This window comes from Trichomycterus rosablanca, chromosome 13, assembly GCF_030014385.1.
Source record: "Trichomycterus rosablanca isolate fTriRos1 chromosome 13, fTriRos1.hap1, whole genome shotgun sequence".
NCBI lineage: Eukaryota > Metazoa > Chordata > Actinopteri > Siluriformes > Trichomycteridae > Trichomycterus > Trichomycterus rosablanca.
In genome coordinates this window covers 21,368,226-21,385,318 of record NC_086000.1, presented here as the reverse complement: position 1 = coordinate 21,385,318, position 17,093 = coordinate 21,368,226, and the positions used below count along the sequence as shown (strand labels likewise).

The 17,093-nt window shown below is 37.0% G+C and overlaps 3 protein-coding genes across 3 annotated transcripts in view; 1 reads left to right on the top strand and 2 right to left on the bottom strand.

Annotated features, from left to right (window-relative positions):
* Positions 1–264: 264 nt before the first annotated feature.
* tbpl2 (TATA box binding protein like 2) lies at positions 265–3,622 on the bottom strand. Its single transcript, XM_063007412.1, has 7 exons — positions 3,575–3,622; positions 3,090–3,460; positions 2,246–2,333; positions 1,971–2,062; positions 1,638–1,805; positions 1,454–1,548; positions 265–497 (listed from the first exon to the last, which is right to left on the bottom strand). The coding sequence occupies exons 1-7, from the start codon at positions 3,620–3,622 to the stop codon at positions 421–423; spliced, it is 939 nt and encodes a 312-aa protein (XP_062863482.1). The 3' UTR covers positions 265–420.
* A 756-nt stretch (positions 3,623–4,378) lies between these two features.
* Positions 4,379–12,078, top strand: jmjd7 (jumonji domain containing 7). Its single transcript, XM_063008015.1, has 9 exons — positions 4,379–4,938; positions 5,879–6,032; positions 6,136–6,389; positions 6,921–6,977; positions 7,095–7,190; positions 7,989–8,066; positions 8,286–8,444; positions 9,224–9,354; positions 11,769–12,078. The coding sequence occupies exons 1-8, from the start codon at positions 4,890–4,892 to the stop codon at positions 9,310–9,312; spliced, it is 936 nt and encodes a 311-aa protein (XP_062864085.1). The 5' UTR covers positions 4,379–4,889; the 3' UTR covers positions 9,313–9,354; positions 11,769–12,078.
* Positions 11,359–17,093, bottom strand: part of mapkbp1 (mitogen-activated protein kinase binding protein 1) — a 35,361-nt gene continuing 29,626 nt past the window's right edge. Inside the window, exons 23-31 of the mRNA XM_063008016.1 lie at positions 16,709–16,942; positions 16,219–16,355; positions 15,419–15,558; positions 14,458–14,631; positions 14,288–14,366; positions 13,903–14,171; positions 12,881–13,711; positions 12,458–12,543; positions 11,359–11,979 (exon numbers count right to left, since the gene is read on the bottom strand). Coding sequence (XP_062864086.1) covers positions 11,737–11,979; positions 12,458–12,543; positions 12,881–13,711; positions 13,903–14,171; positions 14,288–14,366; positions 14,458–14,631; positions 15,419–15,558; positions 16,219–16,355; positions 16,709–16,942 — 2,193 coding nt within the window. The 3' untranslated portion in view covers positions 11,359–11,736. The remainder of the gene's footprint in view (positions 11,980–12,457; positions 12,544–12,880; positions 13,712–13,902; positions 14,172–14,287; positions 14,367–14,457; positions 14,632–15,418; positions 15,559–16,218; positions 16,356–16,708; positions 16,943–17,093) is intronic.

The following is a 17,093-nucleotide window of genomic DNA, read 5'->3' as shown; positions in this document are numbered from 1 at the left end:
ACTGTCACTGGGTACTCACACTTATTGGCCCTTATTTAAGTCATTCAGCCTTCATGCTACCCATATCTGCTGCATTAACACATGTACTAAGAGTACCTACCATGACAGAGGCTTTGACACAGCACCACAGATTGATTCTTTTATTTTAAGCACAAAAACAGAAACTAATAATATTAACTTTATGGTTCCACAGCAATCACATGTGATAAAAGAAAAACAGGTAAGGACAAAACACACCCAAACATTTAGAATAGCTACAAACAGAAAACAAAATGTGTCTTACCAACACAAGGTTTTAATAAAGCATTGTCAGTGTAAATCACTTTAAAACAAGTGCTTATCCAACATAGACCCTTGACAAGTCATATACCTTCACAGTACTTAATATCAAATGAAAACACAAAAGTGCACTTTCTTTTTTTACTGCTTCCTGAATCCTTTCAGAATTGGGTAGATGTTCTCAAAAGCTTCATAGATTTCAGAGCGATCCTTAGCACCTGGATTTGCAAATAAAAAAAACAGTTCAACAAACACATCCTTAAACACCAGGATCTATAATTATTACTGAATATGTAATTCATACATCTCCATCCCCATGTTATCTTGCTATTGCACAAACATGCTATTTGCTAATTTGCTATTACTATTTGTCTACAAAGACATGAGGGTAATTTCAACATCTTGATTTATTCATTTTATCACATTCTCAGCTGATAAATAGTAAACAAGCCTTATCAAAAACACATGTACATTATTCTGCTTTTAATGTCCAAAAGGGTGGCACTGTGGGTAGCACTGTCGCCTCACAGCAAGAAGGTCCTGGGTTCAATCCCTAGGTGGGGTGGTCCGGGTCCTTTCTGTGTGGAGTTTAGAAAAGGCATGATCTCCCGTGTCTGCATGTGTTTCCTCCGGGAGCTCCGGTTTCCTCCCACAGTCCAAAGACATGCAAGTGAGGTGAATTGGAGATACAAAATTGTCCATGACTGTGTTTAACATTTAATTTGTGAAGTGATAAATCTTGTGTAATGAGTAACTACCTGTCCTGTCATAAATGTAACCAAAGTGTGTAAAACATGATGTTAAAATCCTAATAAATAAATAAATTAATGTCCTAAAAGTTTGGCTCAGAAGGCAAAGTATACATGCCCTGTAGGAAACCACAGCCAACCTTACTGGGTGACATTTTTGAACACAGATTGGCTAAGCAACATAGACTGTTATATGAGCTGTTAACACTATTTAAACAGGGTTAAAGTTGCTGCTAAATGTGCAACCCAGCAGATGTAAATGACGGGCAGCACATTTTTCCCAAGTTTTCCCAAAATTGCTTGCCCTTTACAGAGATGATTTTTTACATGCATGTTTTTACATGCATGTATCTTAGAGAAAAAAAATCTTCAGGATATAAAAATTAGTAGTTGTAAATAAATGATTGTAGATGACAGTATCATACCTGTAAGGACAACTTTCCCAGACACAAAAATTAGTAAGACAATACGTGGCTTCACCATGCGGTAGATCAAACCAGGAAACAACTCAGGTTCGTAGCTTGAGAAACAAAAGATAATAGTTAATATACACAGCTAAGGTCATACTTAACCAGTACTTAAAATCAAAGAACAATTGCATGGGCAAACCTGCTAAACTGCTGGTGAGTCAAAACCAAGCCCTCTAACCGTATTGGGAAACACACATCACAACTGCCAACCATGTTCTGAATCTTGAAGTCAAGAAATTTTGCTGGAAAGCCAAGCTTCTGCACTACTCGGGCATACTTCCGCGCAGCAAGTCGTGACTGCTCTTCGCTGGGTAAAAAAGAAATCCATGTTTAGTAACAGAGAAAAACACTTTAGAAATGTGACAATTCAATAAAATGTCAAAAAAAGTCAAAAATAACTGACAATACTACATTATCAGGCAATATATAGCAAATTCATACACTTGCTATATTAGATATTTTAGACCCAAACCTCTTTGCCCCAGTGCAGACCATTTTTCCAGAGCTGAAGATAAGGGCTGTGGTCCTGGGCTCACGGATACGCATAATAACAGCAGCAAAACGCTAGAAAAAAGCATGACTAGTGGTGCTTGCAGTGTTAAAAACAATGTTTCAAATGTTTTATTCATGCTGTTCTAATTATTTATTCATACAGAAAATCATTTTATATCTAAATATTTTGCAAGGTTACCTAAGTGCACTATGGAAAAAAATCACAAACAGTCCATACATTAATTATAGTCTTACCTTTGGATTGTACTCAGCATTTCGAGCTTGAAGAGCGATGGCTTTCAAGTCTAGAGGACAGGCCAGGTTAACTGTGGACACAATATTCCTGTAACAGCCACACGTGTTGACATTAAACTAAAACATGTTGACTTAACAAATAACATTTATTCTAATTAAGATATTTATTCCAGTGACCAATCAGTCCCATTAAATCCACACAATAACCAACCATTATTATAAGCATACTCACAAATTACAAGCTTTGGAAGCAACATCTAAGCAATGGTAAACAATTGCACTGGCAATTTACATGTGTTTTGTCAAGTATAAATGGTCTACAAAGTCCAGATCTGTTAAGGATACATGATAAACTTTTTTATCAGTGACAGATGAGTTTTGTAACCTTGGCCTAACACACTTTTCTGTTTTCTTCTGTTTATCTAACGCCCCTATCTCCCATAGTCATCCGGCCCTATTTAAGCACATTATGAAAACTAATTTTATGTTCAATGTGAATTGTTGACACTTTTGTCGCAAAATGTATACTCTTTATGTATAGCACATCTGTGCATTTTTGTCAGTGCAATTTTTTCTTCAATATCAATTGTACCTTCATACCACTTGTGTTTTTGATAACTGGCATAACATATGACAATGAATGTAAGCATGGCTCATTGCACAACATTTGCTGTTTTGGCTAAGTGAAAACAAACCTTGCAGTCATGTTTCAAAATCCAATGCAAATCCTTCCCAAAAAAGTGAAAAATACCATTTTCATATTAATACCTATGTAAACAATAATAGCATCTGCAACATCTAGACCATTTCATGCTTAGGATTGTTGCATAACATATATACTCACTGTAACTGTGGTATTATGCCGGAGCTTTCTGAGACCGGGGCGATGGGGGTCATGGGCGTCATTGGTGTCATAGGGAGGGAGCAGAATGGGGAGGCTGCAGGCATATTCTTGCTGGTGTCTGTGTCTGCTTCGCCTAACTCTGAAGGTGTACCATCCATGTACACACCACTATCCTCGTTGATCGAACTGACCACCACATTTTCCACTGCTTCATCCTGATTACTAAGCTCATCAGGCAGAAAACTCAGGTCCAGATCCTCAGTCAGATCTTTCTGCTGGTTAGAAATAGAGGAGGACAAGAAGGAGGGATACTGAAGCTGTGGTGGGTCCTGCAGGCCCAAGTCACCTTCGAAAATGTAGTCAGATGAACCCTAAAGAGCAGCATGAAGTTACAAACGTGCATACCATTGGGTGCATAAAAAAACAGTTCTTCAGGTATGCTACTAATACAGATACACAGTAATGAGTTTCTTATCTCAACTTACAGCAATTGAATTGTCAAAGTAATTCTCAAGCGAAGTCTCTTCATCCATGTTTTATAGAATCCAGAAAGACTAGACTTAAAAAAAAGAGAGATGAGAAGCGTTAAAGAGTTCTCCCATTTAAAGTTTGCTTGGACCAAACTAGTTATGTGTTACCATCAACTGCGCAAACTCACCACTTGGCTTTAAGTGGGGAAACTGCGGGGCGCTACTAAACGTGCAAGGGCATTTAGCATAAAAAGTTTAGTATTTTAAATTAATACATCTGTTTATCTATTTAACATTCACCGGCCGATGGTCACATGTAAAACTCAGTATGGTTAACAACAACGACATTTTAGTTTTCACCCAGAAGAGGGAGACACAATCTTTGTTTGCAATAGCATTGCATCGAACCGTTAGGAGTCAATGAAACAAGAGTCGATTCTCAGGTTTTGGACAATAGGAAAATTGTTGATTTGATATAGCATAGTATTGGAAATCAATAGGCTTTGGATAAATAAAATGCAATTATGATTGTTTTAGTATTAATTCATAAACATAAATACCACAGTGCATTATTTACTAAATAACTGCCTTTGAATTGCCCTTTCGTTTGTTTTTGTATCGAATCTCTATGAACTGGAATCGACTCAATCGATTTAAAGATCTGGAATCGAGATTTGAATCGACTCAGAATTTTCTTCAGTTTACTTCAAACCATAGGACTGGCTATTAGTTCATAGTCTTTGTCCAATAATGACACTGTTTAGTTGACTGATTAGCCAATCCTGAAGCAGGAGGCGGAACCTTTCTGCAATACGGATAGGAAGAGCTCAAGTAAACACGTTCGCGTCGAGTTGAAGCGATATTTCACATTTTGCACTACATTAAAATGATTCGCAACGGTTTGCTCTTTACCGTTATTATCTCCTGTACACAGATTTAGAGCTGAGAAGTCATTTTACGCAAATATATTTGACTTTTGCTGGAGCTGAACGTCATAGGTTAACTCCTTTAAAACCTCGTGTAATGGTATGCCATGTCTCAGTAAACTGGGCCACATGGTAAATGTTAACATTGTAATAAGCGGATATTTTTCAGTGTGTGTGAATTGTAAAGTAACAACTCATTTACAGTACTATGAGAGAGTAATGTATCGTGCTTTGCATGCTATAGCTTCATTCACAATCCCTGTAACAGCTAGATCTTAAACATGTGCTTGTTTTATGTCTGTGTATGGGTCTGTAACAAAGTGCTTAACTTTAAATGAGATGTCTAAATTAATTTTTTTTTTAAAACGTCAGATTTGTTTCCCATAGTCAGCATATATAACAGAATGGACGTCATAAGGACGTGTTTGAGAGATTTCCCTAAAGAAGCCCGTGGTGAGTTATCAAGACAATGACTGAATTGATTTCACTGAATAATCATATGTATTCACAGACTTTGCCTCAACATATGCTTAGTGTAGCTGGTGGCAATATGAACACTACATTTCCAACAGTTTATGGGCTTGGTAATGTAAATATTTAGAAGAAAGTCCTGGGTTTGATCCCCAGGTAGGGCGGTCCAGGTCCTGCATGTTGTCTCCGTGTCCGTGTGGGTTTCCTCCGGGAGCTCCGGTTTCCTCCCACAGTCCAAAGACATGCAAGTGAGGTGAATTGGAGATACTAAATTGTCCATGACTCTGTTCGATATGACCTTGTGAACTGATGAATCTTGTGTAATAAGTGACTACCATTCCTGTCATGAATGTAACCAAAGTGTAAAACACGACGTTAAAATCCTAATAAACAAACAAACATTACAGTGTGTGTGGTACTGAAGAAAGTGATTAATGAAAAGATTCCACCATTCCATTAGACCGATTTTTAAATAACAGCTTTGGTCAAATGTAAGTGAATTACATTGAAACACCCACGAGCCCTAACAGCATAGCTGCAAAGTGGTTGTCTACATAAACTTATAGAACGAATTCTATTTTTCATCAGCATAAGTACACTTAAACATTTGATGTAAAAGGAATAGACTTTGGTTAGTCATGTAGTGCGATTTAACCACATTTGGGAATAACTGGAGTGCTGACAAATAACCAGTATTAATACTTTAACAAATTGCACCACATGAGTGCCCAGCATCACTAATGCATTATTGGTAAAAAAATTTAGTGGGAAACCTTCCCAAAGAGTGAAGGTGGTTATAGCAAAGGCAACATATGACTGGCAATGGTGTTGTTTGGGTGTTTGGTCATGTAGTGTATTTGTGAAGTGTCCTTTCTAGTCTGAAATGACTAATAAGGTATCTAATATATTTTGCATTGCTTAGAACTTTATTTAAATGAGTCAGTGCCATACCTGGATGGGCCACTGTCCCCACTTGAGTTCTATCGTGACTGGATTGGGCCCAATAAGCCCTGCATTATTCGCAATGGCTTCAGTGACTGGCCAGCTTTGTCTAAATGGAACCCTGCCTATCTGAGGTGTGACATTGCAAGTCATTACAATATTATTTTTTGTTTTGCCCCTGTTGCCTACAGTAATGATTTTTTTTTTTTTTTTTTTTTTTTTTTTTATGTTTATCAGAGAAGTAGTTGGCTCCAAGCAAACCAGTGTGGCCGTCACACCAAACGGCTATGCAGATGCTGTGAATGGAGATCGCTTTGTGATGCCTGAAGAGCGTCAGATGACATTTTCCTCACTGCTGGACATTATAGAGGGCAAGGTAAAAAGCAATGGTGTGTTTTACGTACAGAAACAGTGCTCCAATCTGACCGAGGAACTGCCAGAGCTCGTAGGAGATGTACAGGCTCACATTCCCTGGATGAGTGAAGCATTGGGTATGTCATATGTCAAACACTGCGGATTATAGTTTCTAGAAAAAGTACTTACCCCTAGGGATTTCTAATACTTTTTACAAGTATTCAGATTATCATGCAAAATGACAAGGAGATCATAAGTGCACAGTTTGAAATGCTTATTTCATTTTTTTTAAATAAATGCAACATTGCAAAAATGCAACACCTACATTTACTGAACCCTTTAATAGGAATATATATATCTAGTATGTACATTGTTACATTGTTATGTTATGAACTACACCATGGTAATGACATGTTGTTGCTGGTATGAGTGTATCAGGTGAAGCATTGTTACTGGCCTCTTTATTTGGAACACATGTCCAGTTAGTATTTGTTGTTAGTGTACAATAAGTTGTTTTCTTTTTTAATGCACACGTGTGAATGGGTATATAAAGTAGCAGTTGTTTTTTTTATTAGAAATTCTAATGAAATCTATTTGAATTATGCAGAATTTGCAATTGGGTCCCTATGCTACGTCATAAAACATTTAAAGGTTTGTTTTGTGTTTAGGAAAAATGCCTGATGCTGTAAATTTCTGGTTAGGGGATAAAAAAGCAATAACATCAAGTAAGTATATACTTTGTCCAATAAATAAAGCTAAGGTTTCATTGTTCAAATGCAGTTAAACAAATTATTTCCTAAATAATTATGTGCTAAGAATTTCACTTTGTTTTTACCTTGCAGTGCACAAGGACCACTATGAGAACCTGTACTGTGTCATCTCTGGAGAGAAGACATTTATTTTGCTCCCCCCCACTGATAGACCCTTTATACCATATGGCAAGGAGAAGCTTTTATTTTCTTTTTATTTTAACTGTTTTTTTTAGATTATACCTTTATATTATATTATATTATATTATTATTATAATATATTATATTATTGTTTATTAGTTACCCACCTGAAACTTTGGGATTTAATGTAATGAGCTTTTGTGAAAAACATTGTGGAAAGTAGAGAAATGGGGGTCTCTTGGATCACTAGTATTGTACATTTTTTGTCTGTTGCTGAGTAAATCACACATACAATTCCCATTTCCATAAAAGCTGGAACCATTTGTACAATGCATTTAAAACAAAAATCTTATGATTTGTTCATTTGTTCTTTTAATCAACAGTTTCTTTAACTGCCAAAAGAACAGAGAAATGACTTGACTACAAACTGTATTTTGTAATTATAAATTATTTTTAAATTTGATGACAAAAACACAATAAGCTGGAATAAGACAAAATAAGAGTAAAAAGTTTTTAGAATAGTCAAGTTACACAGTTTTGAAACGTTAGCAGGTGTTTTGGTAACAAGCGTGATTGGGTATAAAAGGAGAAAGGCTCAGTTAGTTGAACAAAAAATATTTGATTTTTTGTTGTTGTTTTTAGTAATTTAAAGGTTGAGAGAATTAACAATATTATTGTTTAAAATGTCCCAACTTTATTGAAAATGGGGTTTGCACATGGTCATTATTTCTTTAAAAAGACCTTATTTTCAGTTTGTTCTGGCAATATTACCTTACAATCTACAGTGTTAGTCACATTATGCAAGGAGATTGTGTAATCATATGCTTTATGTTTGATATTTTGTAGAGCTGTATCAGCCAGCTACATACAAACAGAAAGAGGATGGCAGCTTTGAAATAGTGGATGAAGAGGATTCAGAAAAAGGAAGTTTTTTACTATATTTACATTTTAGGCACTTGCATCCAACATGTAGTTCAGTGCAGTCTATAACTGAGCAATAAACAAAGTTATGATTTAACTCCATATTTAGCTGTGAGTCGGAACAGGAAAATCCCAGGGCCTTGAGGAGTTGGTCAGCTAATTTAACAAGATAAGTATGTCATACCTGAAAGAATTTTGAAATATTTGAATTATTGTTTTAGGTGCCTTGGATTCCTCTGGACCCTCTGAATCCTGATGTTGAGCGCTTTCCTTCCTACAGACTTGCCCGGCCAGTTTACTGCACAATCAAAAAAGGAGAGATGCTTTACCTACCGTCTCTCTGGTTCCACCATGTCCGCCAATCTCATGGGTGTATAGCAGGTACTGTGGAAAAATGAAGCATTTTAGTAGTATTGGTTTAATATCTAATATCTGGGTTCTCTTTACTCAGTTAAAACATTTCTCAGTGCAAGACTGCAAAACTGTAACAGTTAGTGTCCTCAGTTCCCAAACAGTCAAAAGTTTATTTAATAGGGTAGGTGATGGAACACAGTGGTAAACAAGGCTTCTGTCCCAACTTTTTTGAGTGTTGCAGGCATCAAATGTATTTACAAATTAAACAAAATAATTACAGTGAAAACACTGGATAACAAATTTTTGTTTGTTAGTCAGTTCAGTAGTATTAGAATTGTAGTACAAGAATATTAACGAATCACAAATTGTTGGTTTTTATTGCATTTTACAAAATTTTCCAACTTTTCCAGAAATTGTGTTTATAAAGCAGCATTATGAAAGGAGTTTAAGCTTAAAATGCATTTGCAATCAGAGCTCTGCTTGGTTAAAAAAAAAAAAAAAAAAAAAGACAATGCAAAATGATTTTTTGGTTTATCTTACCTAATAAAATCAATATTTATTTAATATTAAATATACTGTCAAACAGAATGTGGAATCCTAAAACATGCTTGGTAAAAACAGTAGTCCACCTGGTGGTTACAGTTACTTTAGCACCCAGGAAACAGGCACCCATTTTAATGTTCTTGTTTTCCTTTACTGCTTTGTTGAGGGTTGTTACTTTTCTAATTTGATAAAATTTGTATATATTTAGAGCTAATTCATCCATAATAGTAAATAATGTTTATTTATTGTATCAACATTTTTAGTGAATTTCTGGTATGACATGGATTATGATATTAAGTACAACTACTTTCAACTGGTGGAATCTCTGTCTGGAGCTGTGGGCACACTGTAATGCTTCAACCAAAGAAACAAATCTGTAGATCTCAACATTCAGGTATTTCCATTTTATTCAGGCATTTTTCTGTGCACTTTATTGTAAAACATTAAAAATAACTTTTGGATAAAATAACAAAGAGCAAAATCTAAAGATTGTGTAATAAATAGGTTTTATTCAGTTATGTCTTAGGTTTTAGACAATGAAGATAAAAAGACATCATTTAGAAGTGTAAAGCGATCCATACTTTTTAAATGGAGGAAACAGCTTTACATTTAATGCTAGCTTATGCGATTTCTTGTAACAGTAGAAGAAAACAGGCAAAATAGTAAAGCATTCGATGATTGAAGTGTGCATTCTAAATAAGGGGTTTAATTAGTTCTAAAGTTCTTTCTGTTCATGCATCCACTGTGTAGTCATGCAGCAGTACTTACCAGGGCCATCATATGTATCCTTAAACTAAACTGAAATGTTGTATATGATGCACTTAAGTTTATTTATACATAAGATCTTTGCATTTATTTGCTATTTTTGGCCCTTTAGAAGTCTAGTGGTAAAATCAGCACCATTTGTTTTAAGTCTCTCTACCCTGAGGGGATATTGTTGATGCTGTTGGTTTGGGATTGAAGAGTCACATCACTGCTTTTTAATATACTAAACTACTTTGCAATTCTGAGTACAAGCACCATAGTCTGTAACAGTATAGGAAATACTATACGGGTGACCCAATACAAAACATTATTTTCTGTTTAAAATTAAATGTTTAAATGTTATGTAAATGTTTGAGGCTGAAATGTTTTGTCTGTTAACTCAAATATCTCTTTAAAAGATGCAACTAGTGAGTGACCAGTATAAGTTTTCATTTTAAATATTTACTCTACACTTTACTAGAACTAATACCAATCTGTATATTCATGTCATTGATTTGGACTTGTTCGATAATGTCAGCGGCTGATTTAAATCTTAGATCTCACCATTTTACAGATATAAAAAAGGTTTTTTGATTTGTTAATTTAGCCTGTGTTTATCATATTTGAAATTAGAATTGAAACTCATGCATTCTGTAAACATTGTCACACATATGCGCTGAATGGTTTGAGGCAGTAATTATGATAAAAAATAGTTTGTTTTTACTTACTGTTGAAACAACTACTAATCGGCTAAGATTCTAACTGTGATAGCTGCAGTGACTCGAAAAATAAAATTTTATCTTTGACTAGCAGAATTATTCATACCTAAGTACAAAAGTAGTGTAGTTTAAATAGTGCAGATTTTTTACTTGCAAATTGTAACATTACATTAATTTTGTAATCAAAAAAGCAATTTAGCAAAAGAGAAAAGTCTTTTTCATACAAGTTAATGATTGAGCACAGCATTACTATTGAGTATTTGCAGTTAAAAGTATGTTGTTAGAATGTCTGTTTGCAGAAATATTTTGGTATTTTATCTTGAATGACATGACATATTTGCTAAAATTGTTTGATAAACTGGTTGGCCAATTTGCCCTATTCTGTTTTTTGATTTTTGACTTAAACAGCATCCAACCAGCATTGAATACATATTTACAACATTTTAAATGGCTAGGTAAATCCTTGCTGAATACTAAATAAGGCACCTGCAATTGAGTTTTATTTTTGTGGAATAAAACAGGTATGTAAATTGTAATTGTAAATTGTAATTTAAAAGTTGTGTATAAGATTAGAATGATGTAATTTTAGATACCCTAGTATAGTTTTCTTTTTTGTGGCACTAAGCCCACAACTGTCATCCAGCATAAAAACAATCACTGCGCAAGTCCTGTGACCTCAGTTTTAAGATTAAATACAGTTACATATCTACAAGAATTTACATCATAAAAACACTTTTTAATGCAAGACATATCAGGTAATGTATTTCCTAATTATTAAGACAGGAATTACAAAAATCTGGTTTGGGCCTATAAAAAGGACCATTACATAAAATTCTGTGACTAAACACATTGCTGAGTTGATCCCAAAAATTTTTTAAAGCAAAAAAGTTCATCTCTGTTGTAATGGTCAAAATGTACAGTCACATTAGTCCACATTTTATTTACAAGACAGTAAAGCCCAGCTTTTATTTCTAATATACATAAATAGCTACTAAATAAAAGGGTCCAATATTTGTATGTAAGGTGAAGAAGGAAAGAGTGCAAGGGTGCTGCTGGAGTACAGTAAAAGGAAAGTACTGGTGAGGTAGGATGGTGAGGTTAATGACTGTAGTGCAGTGCAGCCATGCTAATTTTGATGTGGTCCTGTTAGTCTGGGCTCATTCATCTGTGCTGGTGGTGTGTACAGTAAGGTTCAAATCACAAAAGGATCTATAGACAAAAGTGTTTGGGGGGGGGGACCCCACAAAACTGACTGCAGTATCATGGCTTGAGTCCCATCCTGAGCCTCAGTTCTGTAAATAAAATAAGCCGTTTTATACTTTGCTGTCCATCCTCTTCTCCACAGCTCTAAGCAGCAGCTGGGAGTACTGTTCCAGCAGTGCCAGTGTTCGTTCCTCTCCCACCACCCCTGCACCGCTGCCCAGAACACACACAGAATTGGAGGCTGTCTGGTAACACGGCAGAGTGTTTAATTCAGCTTGCATTGCTGAGAACGTCTCTGCCAGAACTTGAGCCATTTGCTGCTGATCCTCGCTGGAGTCTGAGGAAGTGTTTAGCTGCCAACACATACGCAATGTCAGTTTTACTTCAAGCTGTTTTTTAACAATAGACCAGTTAAAGGTGCAAAAAGATGAAGAAATAAACTTCCATTTCAACCTTTCTGAACACTTATTTCAGCACAACACAGCATATTAACACGTTTGCCTGCACTCCTTTATGTTACATCTCTTCTAAAGCTACACGTTTGGTTCTAAACACTACGAAAATACATTAAAGGTTACCATTAAAGGTTACCATGGATTTTTTTTTAATAAAAATCAATATATGAATAAAACTATTAAGTTAGAATTAAATATTTTTGTAAAAAAATTAATAAATAACAGGACAGTCTAACATTCTAGACATCAGTTAGCTTAAACCCAGTTAGATAAACAAAACTCCTCCCTTTCCCTAAAACCAAAATACAGTACTCGATATTGTCAAAAATAACCAAAATGTCCATCCCTAGTAAAAACTAGTCCAGTGATAACTTACCATTCTGTAGAGGTGACATGCTCTTTTGAAATTGCTCTGAAGTTCACTAGCCACAAGTCTGCATGTATCTATACTAAGAGATGTATCTAAAGTGGAATAAAAAAAAAAAAACATTATTAACTCATGGAGTTATTTACATAGTTTTTGCTTACAGAAAACAATGATTATGAACAGATTATTTTCTATAAAAGAGTAAGAAGTCAGACAGGAAGAAGCAGATGCCAGGTTAATATAAAAAACACAGAAAGAGAAAACATGCCTCACCCTTCAGCTGGTAATGGTTAATAGATGGACAAGGTGAAGATGAGAAAATGGCAGAAGAAATGGAAGGATAAAGAGGCCAGAGCCTCCAGGTAAAGAAGTGATTAGGCAGACCCAGACGCACAGACGAGAGAACAAGGGAGGAGTGAAGTCCCCGCAAACCTGTATGTTGGGCTCGGTTGTCTTTCTGAAGGTACATGGGGTTGTCCTCTCTCTGAGTGGTGTGCTTGGTCTGAACCTCTTCAAACAATCCTTGGTTCTCAGCTGGGCCTGCAGACTGGTCTGTATGGAGTTCCAGAGGGGTGCTTTGAGTAGCCATAGAACATGTGATTGACTGCACTGGGACTGTGCTGGTGGATGGCTGAGACGGTCCTGGCAGTGGACACACACACACTGGAGTCCTGTTACCGCACTCATCTTTAGGCTTTGTCATCCTGCTATTAGGAGAAAAGGAAGCCATGGAGGGTTTATCTGGAAGAGGTCTGGAGAGGTCCAAATGAAGTTGTGGGCGGGTACTGGCAGTTAAATTGGTCTGAAGGTTTTTAGAAGAGGGGTTTGCATTGGAGGCACCACTGAGAGTGGGGGTAACAGCACTGTGGGATGGAGAGCCAATAACTGTTGAGGGCAGTGGCACTACTGGAGATGAAGGTTTGCTCCGAGAGCCATTACGGAGGTTGGAAGTGTCCGTTCCAGAGGCTCGGCGGAGGTCCGAGCATGCGTTCATCTCTCCGAGTTCACTTACATTTAAACTGTCCCCCATGGACATAGAACGTGACACCTTGGCCATGAAACTGGTGGTAGGGCTCATGTAGGAACGTGTAGACTGCTTGGATTTGGTGGGAGTTGGGCAGTCCTTAGGTTGAGTAGACGATGGGTTGGAGAGAATAACACCAGTAGGGGTACGGCGTGGTGTAGACAATGTAGTGCGCTCGGTGTGCTGGGGTTGAGAGGAAGCCTCCTTAATAGATCGTGTAGGTGACTGGAGCACATCAGCTAAACATTGATAGAGGAAACAGAATAACAGGACAAGGTCACTGTCAGAGAAACAGTTAAAAAAATTACTTAATTATGCTTTAAATCTCTTTCCTGCCTAAATCAAGTATACCAAAGTATCAGATCTGAACAGCCTGTCTGCCTTTTTTAATTAAATTGAACAAGTTTTTTTTATTGGCTGGATGTCTCACCCTCTGATGAGATGCTGTGTATTGACTGGGCTTTTCTCATGCCAGCTGAGATAGCCAGAGAATTAGCATCAACAGAAGGGCTGGATACTTTGTTAAAGTCCTCCACAGGAGCACACCTATTGTCTAGTGTTACATTCCTCTCAAGGTTCTGGAGTTCCTGCTGCCCACTCTTCATAAGGGGGTGTACCTCCAGGACCAGCGGGTGCACCACTCTGCAAGCAGTCTTACTCTCAGTAGTTTTGGATAGAGCGAAGTGCAATATCTGTTTGCTGAGTGATAAGAAAATATCAAAATGTTTAAAAATGTTTGTTGCATAATTTATTGAATGTTTATATCGACTAATATGTTGTGGAATATGTTGTGTTATTCTGCGTTACTGTCTTACCTGCTGCTGGAACTTTGAGAGAAGAACTTGGATGAGATGCTAACATTTGGTGGATGAGGACCAGTAGAGCTTGCTGCATCTTGGTAAACATGTAAAGAGGAGAACAGTTATAACAACATGTTCACAAAGGAAAAAATCACCTTTAACACTCACTCACTTATTCACTCTACCTGAGCTGCCACGGTCGGTTAGGTTTCCAAAATGTGTTTTAAGAAAGGCCTCATGGTCTGGAGTCTGAGGTACAAAGGTCTCACTCTTCCTCTCCTCCTCATCCTCATCTAGGTCTTCCATTTCCAGCTCTGATGAGTTCCCATCTACACTCAGTGGTTCAGTGGGTTCAGAGTCTGATGCATAAATACACACTCATTTACAGAAATATCTTTTAAACAGTCTACTTCATATAAATTAGGTGTATTAATTTGCAAATTTAGATGTAATCAAGGGAATTAAACAAGCCAGCATTGACCTTTGTCAGGTGTGTATATCATGTTTTCCAGATTTCTTCCACCTTGTTTGTAATAGTAACAACAGTTACTGATGAATTTAAAAGTCATTTATAGAGGGGTTTTTTGGCGGTAGGCAAAAAGTTATAAATTGTCCTTGAAAAGCTTTATTGGTTGGTAAGCAACTAAACACATAAATAAAGAAGAAAGGACCTAACAAAACAATACACACAGAATATCAGAGTTTGCATGTAAGCACCAATTATCCAATATTTATTTATTTATTAGGATTTTAACATCATGTTTTACACACTTTGGTTACATTCATGACAGAAACAGTAGTTACTCATTACGCAAGATTCATCAGTTCACAAGTTTAATGTTACACACAGTTATGGAGACTTTTGTATCTCCAATTTACCTAACTTGCATGTCTTTGGACTCTGGGAGGAAACCAGAGCTCCTGGAAGAAACCCACACAGTCACAAGGAGAACATGCAAACTCCACACAGAAAGGACCCGGACTGCTCCACCTGGGAATCGAACCCAGGACTTTCTTGCTGTGAGGCGACAGTGCTACCCACTTAGCCACCGTGCCAACCCAATGATCCAATAATTACCTAAATGTATTTTTTGAATTATAAAATGTACATGTAAACATGTGTGTTTGTCAGTTTGTGTGCCTCACCTTCTCCAGGATGCTCAGGACTGGAGAGATGGCTGTTGGAATAATCCATTGAGCATGCACTGTCAGGGCTGTGCTTGTCAGGGCAGGAGTTTCCTTTAAGCACCTTCATAGCAAGTGCTAACTCCTTCACCTGGTACTCACTACACACAGAGAACAAGCAAAACAGGAGTTTAAGTTACAGGTTGAAAGTTTGTGGACCTTTTGATCATGCACCTGTTGTACATTCTAAATGGAGTTACACCCCTGCCCCCTTTTGTAGCTATGTAAGTTTACACTCATCTGGGAAGGCTTTCCACAAGATTTTGAGGTGTGTCAGTGATTTGTGTCTATTTAGTCTAAGAAAATTGATGCTGGATGAGACAGCTGGCATACAATACATGTTCCAAGCCATCACAAAGGTGTTCGTTGAGGTCAGGGCTCTGTTCGGGTCACTTGGGTTTCACCTCACTAAACTATTTATCCATGCCTTATGAACATTTATTTGTGGCACAGTAATGCTGGAATAGGAAAGGTCTTCACCAAATTGTTCCACAAAATTTATTTTCTATAACTGAATTTAAACACCTACTGTGTATGACCTGCTATGTGGCAAAAACATATGGACTTAAATTCCAGGTAGACGTAATATAATTTTGGCCATGTAGTGTATTAAAAAAAATATCAGCATTACGTTTGCTGATGTTTATTGAGTTTGCTATAATCACAAAAATACTAGAACATCATGAAGTGTAACATACAATTATTGTAACATATTGTACACTGATGGGTAAAGGGAATGTTTTGAGGACTTGTGCACTGACCTGCCTGCCAGGCTTATTCTATCCTCAAAGTTCTCAGGGTAAAGCACAACAGCATCTGTATCAGGGGTCTGTGGGGACAGCGAGATATACTGAGGACGTGCTTGTCCACTTGGGATAGACGAGTCTTCTTTCTCCATCTGCATAGAGACATGCATAGTGCATTTTTATGATATGTGCTTGATTCAGAAAACTGAACTGGAAATTAAGTGTACATGATGAATGACAGTTTTGCTTCTGCTGTCAAGGGTGGCAACGTATCAAAGTGAGAATAAAAAAGTGTATTCAGCTCAGACTTTGTGAAGCTCAGAACTAAAATGCTAAAAATATACAAGGTTGCACAAATTTCTAAGTTCCAGCTAAGACATTAATCCACGACAGCCTGGTGATGATGAAAGAGAGAAGTTGGTTCTCGAATAAAACTTTATTTACCATACTGAATACATTTATCATACTGAAGTTTATTGCAAGTATTAATCTGAAAATCACTTACCCATCCAGAAATGGTCTGTAGGCTGACAGTACTGCCTAACTCCAGATCTGAGCGCAGCGGAGGTTCTCGGGTCACAGCAGGGCACGTGCCGGGTGAAGTCGACGTAGCAAAGGACTCCAGCTGCCTCAGATCTAGCATGGACTTTACCATTAGATCCATGCTGCCCATTCTCCTAGACCAGCGTCGCCTCGGCCTCCGAGCGGAACTCTCACATGCAGCAGTGTTCTCAGAACACTAAGAGAGGAAACAGAGAGGAGTTAACCATCGTACTGCAAATACTGTTGAACAATAAATGACACATTCTTTAATGCCTGTAATTCACACAAGAGGAAACATCAGTGTTTTCCTTCAGTGGGTGGGGTAGAAAAATATAAAATGCCTTATT